The sequence below is a fragment of the Eleutherodactylus coqui genome, chromosome 10 (genome assembly GCF_035609145.1).
Source record: "Eleutherodactylus coqui strain aEleCoq1 chromosome 10, aEleCoq1.hap1, whole genome shotgun sequence".
Lineage (NCBI taxonomy): Eukaryota > Metazoa > Chordata > Amphibia > Anura > Eleutherodactylidae > Eleutherodactylus > Eleutherodactylus coqui.
In genome coordinates, this window is record NC_089846.1 from 58,970,111 (window position 1) to 58,982,394 (window position 12,284).

A 12,284-nucleotide genomic window follows, 5' to 3' on the forward strand; every position below is an offset into this window, starting at 1 on the left:
TACTGCCTCTAGCTGAGATACAAGATATGATACGGATGGGCTTGGAGGCTCTAGTACCCTGTTGGGCAGTCTCTAGCTTGGATTCAAGATATGATACAGTTGGGCATGGAGATATACAGGTTCGGTATGGTATCCCCCAAATATCGCTCCACATTTGCTGTAACTGAGCCTCTAGATCGTGTAAACTCGTAGGCTGTGGAAGTTGGTGTCCCAGATGGTCCCATAAATGTTCTATTGGTGATAAATCTGATGACCGGGCAGCTACAGAAGTGTCACAATGTTGTGGGGGCTAGATCATCATGTAAATTCGTTTTGCAGCTGTAGGCAGCACGGTTTAGGTATGGGTACCGCTAAAGGGGGCATCCACAGCTGAACTTTTGCATCCGCGCCCCTGAGTTTTAAGTTCCTCCCTTGCATTTATGGGCTACAATACAGATATGTAGTGTTGGAATCTACTGTTATATGTATGCGCTGCTGCAAATTAATTGTCGCATGTGTATTGCACACTGCAAAGGCGTTCCCTGAGACTCTGTTGCCCAAGCGCCCACATAAACCTGGAGCCAGCCCTGAGACCAGTGCTGTAACAACCCATTCAAAATTCACACCTAAAGTTATAGTTACCTGGTCTCTGCTGTTCCAGAGATCCTTGGTGGTCTTCATATGGCATTTTTTCCACTGGGGCTTCCTGTTCAGATCCTGTGCCACCCAGTAACCTGTTCATTTTAGGCACTGATGGAAGTCCAACCACTGGGACCCTCCTGACCAGAATTTGATGGCATTTCTAATTGTTATATCACTACATGGAATATCCTGTATGGCTGTAATGTTTCCCAATATTATCCCTGTCTCACCCAAAGTTATTGCCCCAGAAGTCTAGGAAGCTGAGATAGCCTAAGACGCTTACACTGCACTTCTGCTTTACCCTTGTCTGTCTATGACAAAGAAGCAAGACTGTGGTCACCGATGACTGTCTTTCTGTAACGAAGGCCTTAATCGCATGAGTGTTTCCGATTTTGGTGTGTGATTTCTAAAATTGCCTACCTTTTTTTTAATATACTGTATAATGAATACAAATGACACCCGACTGACCCATTGCCTATCATGGTTTCCATCATGGTGGCTATCATTTTACAAAAAAAAATAGTCCTGCGTGCTTTTTGCCAGCAAATTTAGAAGAATCTGGGATGGAGGCTCCTAAAGACCCTTTGAGATTCATATAGACTTACTCTATAAAGATACAGGCTTTGGATGGGCAAGGAATTCAATTCTGCTCATTAACCTTGCAGAACAAATATTACGAGTAAAGAACACCTTAAGTGGCCTGGACTCCCACTTTCTTTCCCTTTGGGTCTCAAAAGCTTTCAGGCCCCAGAGACCCATCAACACTTGTAGATGTGCAATAATTATATTTCCTCTATTATAGAGGAGATATACACAGTGTGACCAGCAAATGCTGGTGTAACTCCAACGTGACCAGAAGGTGGTAGTGTAACTCAAGTGTGGCCAGCAGAAGATGGTGTAACTCCGGTCTGGCCAGTACATAGCACATAATTCCAGTGGGGCCAGAAGATTGTGGCATAACTCCAGTGTGGCTAGTAGTTGGCAACATAACTCCAGTTTTGCCAGTAGACGGTGGCATAACTCCAGTGTGGCCAGTAGGTAGCACATAATTCAGTGTATTCAGTAATCCCAGTAAATTAGACAGGAAGAACAGCACTACATGCAGCAATATTTATACCATCAAAAAAACTGACACCTTGGCAGAACCTAATGCACCCCATTGTAAATCAATAGAGTTGGTCAGGTGCAAATGGTATCAGTGGATTCGGAAGTGCACTTTAGTAAGCAGAGATCATGACACAAGTGCGAACAGAGCCTAAAGTAGTTTTATAGTGTGAGGTCTTCACTAAATAATTCTGAACCTTGTGAGTGAGACTAGGAGGGACTGGGATATTGAGGGTAAGACTATTTTTACATGGAGCTGTAATTTGTTTTCACAAGTTAACAATGAAAAAGTTTGCTTGTTCGGACAGTTTATACAGGCAGATACATGTGGTACATTTGCTTAGGCATTCACATTTACTATATTGGTAAATATGAACAACTTAATGACAGCATCTCTACCTCTCCTAAATGTCACATCGGCTATATTGGCTATATTTCTAACATGCAACCTATATTACAGTCAATAAAGTCCTAGCCATTACAGGTATTTCATTTGTAGGTGTTTTATCTCAAGCACACCTGATGAAACTAACCAAGCCCTTGATTAGTTGCATCGGGTGTGCTTAAGACAACACCTGATTTGCAAATGTGTGCTCTTATGAGGATTAATTATGAAGAAGCAGTAGTAATTAAAAGTAGCATTTTATGGTGTACGTGTTATATTAGTTGTGTTAAGCTACATAAATTGTTTTTGGTATTTTTATTTTTTTTTGCAAAAAACTGAAAGTTTGTAAATTTGTCAAATCTTATTAGCAATGGGGGTTAAATAGTTTTGATTACAACTGTATGTGGCAAGGTTAAGGGTAGGAGCCTCACTAATAGTTTTCATCTAATCTAAGATGTTCTCTCTGGCCTGGGAAACACTACTGCTGAATTCGTCCTAATTCAGTAACTTTTCAGCTACTACTACTCCCAGCAGGTTATACTTACGATATTTCTTTGTGTGACAAATGCACTTTATCATTTACAATAGTAATTTCTGTTGCTCCGTAAGTAGATAAGATATAATGCAGAACCTCTTCGGTATTTTCATGGGCTGCGGCTGTGAGGATCCATTTACCTACAGACTAAAATAAACATCGATCTATGAAAAAACAAAAAATTAAGTTATATTTAGAGATGAGCGAACACCAAAATGTTCGGGTGTTCGTTATTCGAAATGAACTTCCCGCGATGTTCGAGGGTTCGTTTCGAATAGCGAACCCCATTGAAGTCAATGGGCGACCAGAGCATTTTTGTATTTCGCCGATGCTCGCTAAGGTTTTCATGTGTGAAAATCTGGGCAATTCAAGAAAGTGATGGGAATGACACAGAAACGGATAGGGCAGGCGAGGGGCTACATGTTGGGCTGCATCTCAAGTTCACAGGTCCCACTATTAAGCCACAATACCGGCAAGAGTGGGCCCCCCCTCCCAACAACTTTTACTTCTGAAAAGCCCTCATTAGCATGGCATACCTTTGCTAAGCACCACACTAGCTACAACAAAGCACAATCACTGCCTGGATGACACTCCGCTGACACTTCTCCTGGGTTATATGCTGACCAACCGCCCCCCCTCCCCCCCACAGCGCACACCAAAGTGTCCCTGCGCAGCCTTCAGCTGCCCTCATGCCACACCACCCTCATGTCTATTTAGAAGTGCGTCTGCCATGAGGAGGAACCGCAGGCACACACTGCAGAGGGTTGGCACGGCTAGGCAGCGACCCTCTTTAAAAGGGGCGGGGCGATAGCCCACAATGCTGTACAGAAGCAATGAGAAATATAATCCTGTGCCACCGCCATCAGGAGCTGCACACGTGGGCATAGCAATGGGGAACCTATGTGCCACACACTATTCATTTTGTCAAGGTGTCTGCATGCCCCAGTCAGACTGGTAATATGCACCTTAACAGTAACCGCGTTGGTGGGAATGTGGTGGTGACTGCGGACCTAGTAGCACGGTTGTATTTTGTTGGTTTTCGGAATGCGGCCAGGATTAAGTGGGCCGTGGCGGGGGGATGGTGTGGGGGCTCTCTTGTTGTGTCGGTAAAGGTGAAATTCTTGGACTGCCACCAGACGAACCAATGCAAAGGCATTTGCCAAGAATGTTTTCCCTGTTGGAGGAGGAGGGGGATGTTTTTGAGGCACTATGTGTCCTCTCCACGTGTCCGTGGTTATATGCACCTTAACAGTAACCGCGTTGGTGGGAAATGGCCTCGCCGCCATCATGTCTTTGGGAAGCCTCTGTTTCCACACCCCAGAGACATACCATTAGCAGCGGTATAGGCAGAGCCCATAATTCGTAACATTTCAGCCGTAGCATTAGGACAGGCCCCACTAACATATCAGTAGCAGCATTATAGGAGGAGCGCAGTCTTCGTTCCATGTCAGCAATAGTAGCACTCAAGACAGGCCCCAGTAACAATTCAGAAGCAGCAGTATAGCGGGAGCGCAGTCTTCGTTCCATGTCAGCAATAGTAGCACTCAAGACAGGCCCCAGTAACAATTCTGAAGCAGCAGTATAGTGGGAGCGCAGTCTTAGTTCCATTTCAGTAGCCTTAGTATAGCCAAGGCCCAAGTTACATTTATGTAGCTAAAGTGTAGGCCAACCCCACACACCTTTCTGTACCATGAGTGCAGGCGAAGAACATACAAATTGCTATGATTACACTGTAGGTGAGGGCCCCAAAAAATTGGTGTACCAACAGTACTAATGTACCTCAGTAAAAATTGGCCATGCCCAACCAAGATGGCAGGTGAATCGCTTTGGTTAATGTGGCTTAAGTGGTAACTAGGCCTGGAGGCAGCCCAGTGTAACGAAAAATTGGTTCAAGTTAAAGTTCCAACGCTTTTAAGCGCATTGAAACTTATAAAAATTGTTCAGAAAAATTATTTGAGTGAGCCTTGTGGCCCTAAGAAAAATTGCCCGTTCAGCGTGATTACGTGAGGTTTCAGGAGGAGGAGCAGGAGGAGGAGGAATATTAGACACAGATTGATGAAGCAGAAATGTCCCCGTTTTGGATGGTGAGAGAGAACGTAGCTTCCATCCACGGGTGCAGCCTACGTATTGCTTACGTATCGCTGCTGTCCGCTGGTGGAGAACAGAAGTCTGGGGAAATCCAGCCTTTGTTCATCTTGATGAGTGTTAGCCTGTCGGCACTGTCGGTTGACAAGCGGCTACGCTTATCTGTGATGATTCCCCCAGCCGCACTAAACACCCTCTCCGACAAGACGCTAGCCGCAGGACAAGCAAGCACCTCCAGGGCATACAGCGCTAGTTCAGGCCATGTGTCCAGCTTCGACACCCAGTAGTTGTAGGTGGCAGAGGCGTCACGGAGGACGGTCGTGCGATCGGCTACGTACTCCCTCACCATCCTTTTACAGTGCTCCCGCCGACTCAGCCTTGACTGGGGAGCGGTGACACAGTCTTGGTGGGGAGCCATAAAGCTGTCCAGGCCCTTAAAGACTGTTGCACTGCCTGGGATGTACATGCTGCTCGATCTCCGCACCTCCCCTGCTACCTTGCCCTCGGTACTGCGCCTTCTGCCACTAGCGCTGTCGGCTGGGAATTTTACCATCAGCTTGTCCGCAAGGGTCCTGTGGTATAGCAACACTCTCGAACAGCTTTCCTCTTCGGGAATGAGAGTGGGCAGGTTCTCCTTATAGCGTGGGTCGAGCAGTGTGTACACCCAGTAATCCGTTGTGGCCAGAATGCGTGCAACGCGAGGGTCACGAGAAAGGCATCCTAACATGAAGTCAGCCATGTGTGCCAGGGTACCAGTACGCAACACATGGCTGTCTTCACTAGGAAGATCACTTTCAGGATCCTCCTCCTCCTCAGGCCATACACGCTGAAAGGATGACAGGCAATCAGCCGGTGTACCGTCAGCAGCGGGCCAAGCTGTCTCTTCCCCCTCCTCCTCATCCTCCTCATGCTCCTCCTCCTCCTCCTGTACGCGCTGAGAAATAGACAGGAGGGTGCCCAGACTATCCAGCGGCATACTGTCTTCCCCCGCCCCCGTTTCCGAGCGCAAAGCAGCTGCCTTTATGCTTTGCAGGGAATTTCTCAAGATGCATAGCAGAGGAATGGTGACGCTAATGATTGTAGCATCGCCGCTCACCACCTGGGTAGACTCCTCAAAATTACCAAGGACATGGCAGATGTCTGCCAACCAGGCCCACTCTTCTGAAAGGAATTGAGGAGGCTGACTCCCACTGCGCCGCCCATGTTGGAGTTGGTATTCGACTATAGCTCTACGCTGTTCATAGAGCCTGGCCAACATGTGGAGCGTAGAGTTCCACCGTGTGGGCACGTCGCACAGCAGTCGGTGCACTGGCAGCTTAAAGTGATGTTGCAGGGTGCGCAGGGTGGCAGCGTCCGTGTGGGACTTGCGGAAATGTGCGCAGAACCGGCGCGCCTTTACGAGCAGGTCTGACAAGCGTGGGTAGCTTTTCAGAAAGCGCTGAACCACCAAATTAAAGACGTGGGCCAGGCATGGCACGTGCGTGAGGCTGCCGAGCTGCAGAGCCGCCACCAGGTTACGGCCGTTGTCACACACGACCATGCCCGGTTGGAGGCTCAGCGGCGCAAGCCAGCGGTCGGTCTGCTGTGTCAGACCCTGCAGCAGTTCGTGGGCCGTGTGCCTCTTATCGCCTAAGCTGAGTAGTTTCAGCACGGCCTGCTGACGCTTGCCCACCGCTGTGCTGCCACACCACGCGACACCGACTGCTGGCGACATGCTGCTGCTAACACATCTTGATTGCGAGATAGAGGAGGAGGAGGAGGAGGAGGGTGCTTTAGTGGAGGAAGCATACACCTCCGCAGATACCACCACCGAGCTGGGGCCCGCAATTCTGGGGGTGGGTAGGACGTGAGCGGTCCCAGGCTCTGACTCTGTCCCAGCCTCCACTAAATTCACCCAATGTGCCGTCAGGGAGATGTAGTGGCCCTGCCCGCCTGTGCTTGTCCACGTGTCCGTTGTTAAGTGGACCGTGGCAGTAACCGCGTTGGTGAGGGCGCGTACAATGTTGCGGGAGACGTGGTCGTGCAGGGCTGGGACGGCACATCGGGAAAAGTAGTGGCGACTGGGAACTGAGTAGCGCGGGGCCGCCGCCTCCATGATACTTTTGAAGGACTCAGTTTCCACAACCCTATACGGCAGCATCTCAAGGCTGATGAATTTTGCTATGCGGACGGTTAACGTTTGAGCGTGCGGGTGCGTGGCGGCGTACTTGCGCTTGCGCTCCAACAGTTGCGCAAGCGACGGCTGGACGGTGCGCTGAACTACACTGCTGGATGGGGCCGAGGACAGCGGAGATGAGGGTGTGGGTGCAGGCCATGAGGCGGTAGTGCCTGTGTCCTTAAAGGGGGGTTGCATCTCAGTGGCAGGTTGGGGCACAGGGGGAGAGGCAGGGGTGCAAACCGGAGGCGCTGAACGGCCTTCGTCCCACCTTGTGGGGTGCTTGGCCATCATATGTCTGCGCATGGTGGTGGTGGTGAGGCTGTTGGTGTTGGCTCCCCGGCTGAGCTTTGCGCGACAAAGGTTGCACACCACTGTTCGTCGGTCGTCAGGCGTCTCTGTGAAAAACTGCCAGACCTTAGAGCACCTCGGCCTCTGCAGGGTGGCATGGCGCGAGGGGGCGCTTTGGGAAACAGTTGGTGGATTATTCGGTCTGGCCCTGCCTCTACCCCTGGCCACCGCACTGCCTCTTGCAACCTGCCCTGCTGATGCCCTTGACTCCCCCTCTGTAGACCTGTCCTCCTGAGTAAGCGTTGCACACCAGCTGCGGTCAGTCACCTCATCGTCCTGCTGCTCTTCCTCCGAATCCTCTGTGCGCTGCTCCCTCGGACTTACTGCCCTTACTACTACCTCACTGCAAGACAACTGTGTCTGATCGTCATCGTCCTCCTCACCCACAGAAAGTTGTTGAGACAGTTGGCGGAAGTCCCCAGCCTCTTCCTCCGGACCCCGGGAACTTTCGAATGGTTGGGCATCAGTGACGATAAACTCCTCTGGTGGGAGAGGAACCGCTGCTGCCCAATCTAAGCAGGGGCCCGAGAACAGTTCCTGGGAGTGTTCCCGCTCCTGAGCAGGTGTCATTGTAGTGGAGTGAGGAGGCTGGGAGGAAGGAGGAGCAGCAGACAGAGGATTCGGATTTGCAGCAGTGGACGGCGCAGAACTGCGTGTTGACGATAGGTTGCTCGAAGCACTTTCTGCCATCCAGGACAGGACCTGCTCACACTGCTCATTTTCTAATAACCATCTCCCGCGTAGACCCATTAATTGGGCGATGAATGTGGGGATGCCAGAAACGTGCCTCTCTCCTAATCGCGCAGCAGTCGGCTGCGACACACCTGGATCAGCAGCTCGGCTTGTGCCCACACCCTCACTTGGCCCTCCGCGTCCTCAGCCACGTCCACGTCCTCTAGGCTTACCCCTACCCCTCAGCATGCTGTATTACCAGTGATTTGATTTCCCAGGCAGGAAATAAATTGGCGCAAGACTGCAGGCCAAATATAATTTTTTCCCTTTTTTGAAAACGAAAGGCCCCACTGCCTCTAGTGAATGAATAATCTAAGTTTAATAACTGTGCTCTGGCCCTGCTAATGTGTCACAGAACGTGAGGGTAGCAGAGTTATTAACTCTGGCAGAGCAGGTATTTTTTTTCCCAATTAAGGAAAGCAAATGGCGAAGCCAGCAGTAAACCGTAGCTGGGTGCGTCTGATTTTTAAACGTTGCACACGCAGCCGACACGTGTCCACCGCCCTTAGGACGGACAGAGGCAGGACAAATAGAATTATTTTCAGTTTTTTTCCACCAAAAGGCAGCACTGCGTATATTCAATGAACATGAGAAGTTTAATAACTGTGCTGTGGCCCTGCTAATGTGGCACAGAACGTGAGGGTAGCAGAGTTATTAACTCTGGCAGAGCAGGTATTTTTTTTCCAAATTAAGGAAAGCAAATGGCGAAGCCAGGAGTAAAACGTAGCTGGGTGCGTCTGATTTTTAAACGTTGCACACGCAGCCGACACGTGTCCACCGCCCTTAGGACGGACAGAGGCAGGACAAATAGAATTATTTTCAGTTTTTTTCCACCAAAATGCAGCACTGCGTATATTCAATGAACATGAGAAGTTTAATAACTGTGCTGTGGCCCTGCTAATGTGGCACAGAACGTGAGGGTAGCAGAGTTATTATAACTCTGGCAGAGCTGGTATTTTTTTCCCAATTAAGGAAAGCAAATGGCGAAGCCAGCAGTAAAACGTAGCTGGGTGCGTCTGATTTTTAAACGTTGCACACGCAGCCGACACGTGTCCACCGCCCTTAGGACGGACAGAGGCAGGACAAATAGAATTATTTTCAGGTTTTTTCCACCAAAATGCAGCACTGCGTATATTCAATGAGCATGAGAAGTTTAATAACTGTGCTGTGGCCCTGCTAATGTGGCACAGAACGTGAGGGTAGCAGAGTTATTATAACTCTGGCAGAGCTGGTATTTTTTTCCCAATTAAGGAAAGCAAATGGCGAAGCCAGCAGTAAAACGTAGCTGGGTGCGTCTGATTTTTAAACGTTGCACACGCAGCCGACACGTACACACAGCCCTTAGGACGGACAGAGGCAGGACAAATAGATTTTTTTTCAGTTTTTTTCCACCAAAAGGCAGCACTGCGTATATTCAATGAACATGAGAAGTTTAATAACTGTGCTGTGGCCCTGCTAATGTGGCACAGAACTTGAGGGTAGCAGAATTATTATAACTCTGGCAGAGCAGGTATTTTTTTTCCCAATTAAGGAAAGCAAATGGCGAAGCCAGCAGTAAAACGTAGCTGGGTGCGTCTGATTTTTAAACGTTGCACACGCAGCCGACACGTGTCCACAGCCCTTAGGACGGACAGAGGCAGGTCAAATAGAATTTTTTCACTTGTTTTACAAGCAAAAGGCCGCACTGCGTATATTCAATGAATAATAACTGTGTTGTGGCCCTGCCTACACAATTCTTTCCCTGCAGTATCAATGGAGGGTGCAATGCTCTGCAGAGGCGATTTTGAGAAGAAAAAAAATATGCAGCACAGCTAACAGCAGCCAGCACAGTACTGCACACGGTTAAATATGGCCCTAGAAAGGACCGTTGAGGTTCTTGAAGGCTACACTCACTCCTAACACTCTCCCTGCCTATGCAACACTTCTGTCCCTAATGCCGGGTGCAACGCTCTGCAGAGCCGATTTTGAGAAGAAAAAAAATTGCCACTGCTAACAGCAGCCAACACACAGGTATTACTGGCCCTAATAAGGACCTTTGGGGGTCTTGAAGCCTACACTAACTACCAATTCTTTCCCTATAGCAGCTCCGGTACAAACAGCACTGTCCCTCATCTAACTCACAAGGCATCTGAGGCGAGCTGCGGGAGGGGCCGACTTTTATATTAGGCGGACACCTGATCTCCCCAGCCACTCACTGCAGGGGGGTGGTATAGGGCTTGAACGACGCAGGGGGAAGTTGTAATGCCTTCCCTGTCTTTCAATTGGCCAGAAAAGCGCGCTAACGTCTCAGGGAAGGAAGTGAAAGTAACCCGAACACCGCATGGTGTTCGTTACGAATAACGAACATCCCGAACACCCTAATATCCGCACGAATATCAAGCTCGGACGAACACGTTCGCTCATCTCTAGTTATATTAAAATACAGTGACTAATTTATCCAAATGTAATGTAAAGTGAATCCTTGATGTGAAACCTATAAAGAGCATCTGTAGTAGTCTGGTAGTGGAGATGGGATATCCTGTGTCCATGGCTCCAATTTGTATCCTGGTTTTCCTAGGGGGCTTACTCTTTTTCTAATGTTATACAACGGCGCTATATGCTGGCTAAAGCCAGTATTGCATGAGGTGACACGTTGGATGGGCTCCGACAGCAGAGAGGCTGGCAATATACAGTAAGAGAACCCGATGGACGTCTTCCAACATCGGAGCTGTACAGCCTTAAATTATAATGTCTTCAGAGGTCAGACAGTGGATTGGAAAGCGTTAATGCTTTTCAGGAATGTAGGCCCTTTTTCAGAAATGGCTGAAAGAGTGCGGGAGGTATATGCAATCTCTCGTTTTCTCTCCCATTCACACAGCCGGGCTGTGGTGTATATATACTGCAGCCCAGATTTCTGTCGACAGGGGGGAGAGACCTTCGTGCTGCTAAAGTCTCTCCCCCTCCGTCCTCCTCTCCTTGCGGGCTGATCGCGGCAATAGTAGCTCCAATAGAAGTCTATGGGAGCTTCCGGCAAGGGTAGGGGGAGGGACTTTAGCAACACGAGTTGCTGCTAAACTCCTTCTCACCTCCCTCCCCCTTCCCTTTTCGGACGGCTCTCATAGGAGACTATGGGAATGGCCGGCGTATTTCGGCAAAAGATGGAACAAGTCCTATCTTTTCCGAATGCACGTAAAAGTGGGTGGCTTAAATGCACACCGTATGTGCTATCTTTTACGGCCGGCTGATTTTATACACCAGATAATCGTCCATTTGAGCGGATGTATGGTAATCCAATGCTTCAGATGGTCGTGATATTTAGCTGGTGTTTTATCACAGCAAAATTGTAGCTATAAAATGCTTGCGTGAAAGATGCCTCACTGTATAGAGCTGGTATCTGACTGTTACTAGGTGACAGCATTATTTGGAGCTATACTAGAGCTAAGCTGTATCTATGCCTGCTGGGCGGGGGGAGCATTAGAAGATTCCTCCAGATTAAGGATAGAAAAAAAAACAAACCAAGAAGCAAATGTGCAGGAACATTGTGTAGATATTTAAAAACTTACTTCTCGGAAATTAATAGGCACTTTTTTCTCCAGTTCTCTAGCACAAGCCTCATCTCCTAAAATACAGAAAAACAAGATTTCTGGAAGTCGGTGAAACCACTTTGTCTTTGCCAAATTGTGCTTGCTGTAATTGTGTTAACTTCCCTTAGACCACTGTCACAAAGGCGTTTGTAAAAACGCCACTGTTTTAAATGCGGCATTTTACAGCGTTTTAGAGCGGTGTTTTTGACCGCCTTTGACAGCATTTTTAACGCACCCCAACACTTCATTTGGCGATGATGTGCATTAAAAATGCGCTGAACACACAAAAATAGAACATACAGCGTTTGTTTTAGCGTGTGTTAGAAACACTTCTCTAAAACGCTTGTCTTGGAAGCCCAATTGAAATGAATGGAGGCTCAGTACAGCATTTTTAGCGAGCATTTCAAATGCTTTGTCAGAGTGGCCTCATAGTACTACTTCCCTGTGATTTCCTGTAATTCATGTAGTTACAGACAGCACTGCTTCCCAGGTCTCTCCCTGTAAATGATGTAGGTACAGATAGTACTGCTTCCCTCTCTCTTCCTGTAAATGATGTACGTACAGATGGCACTGCATCCTTGTCTCTCTCTGTAAATGATATAATTACAGATGGCACTGTCTTCTTGTCTCTCCGTGTAAATGATGTAGGTACAGATGGTACTGCATCCCTGTCTCTCTCTGTAAATGATATAGGTACAGATGGTACTGCATTCTTGTCTCTCCCTGTAAATGATGTGGGTACAGATGATACTG

The 12,284-nt window shown here is 48.4% G+C and overlaps 1 protein-coding gene across 1 annotated transcript in view; it reads right to left on the minus strand.

Annotated features, from left to right (window-relative positions):
• LOC136579759 (uncharacterized) overlaps positions 1 to 12,284 on the minus strand; it is a 77,736-nt gene that overhangs the window by 20,318 nt on the left and 45,134 nt on the right. The window contains exons 11-12 of the mRNA XM_066579822.1: positions 11,511 to 11,566; positions 2,656 to 2,792 (exon numbers count right to left, since the gene is read on the minus strand). Of these exons, the coding sequence (XP_066435919.1) occupies positions 2,656 to 2,792; positions 11,511 to 11,566 (193 nt within the window). The remainder of the gene's footprint in view (positions 1 to 2,655; positions 2,793 to 11,510; positions 11,567 to 12,284) is intronic.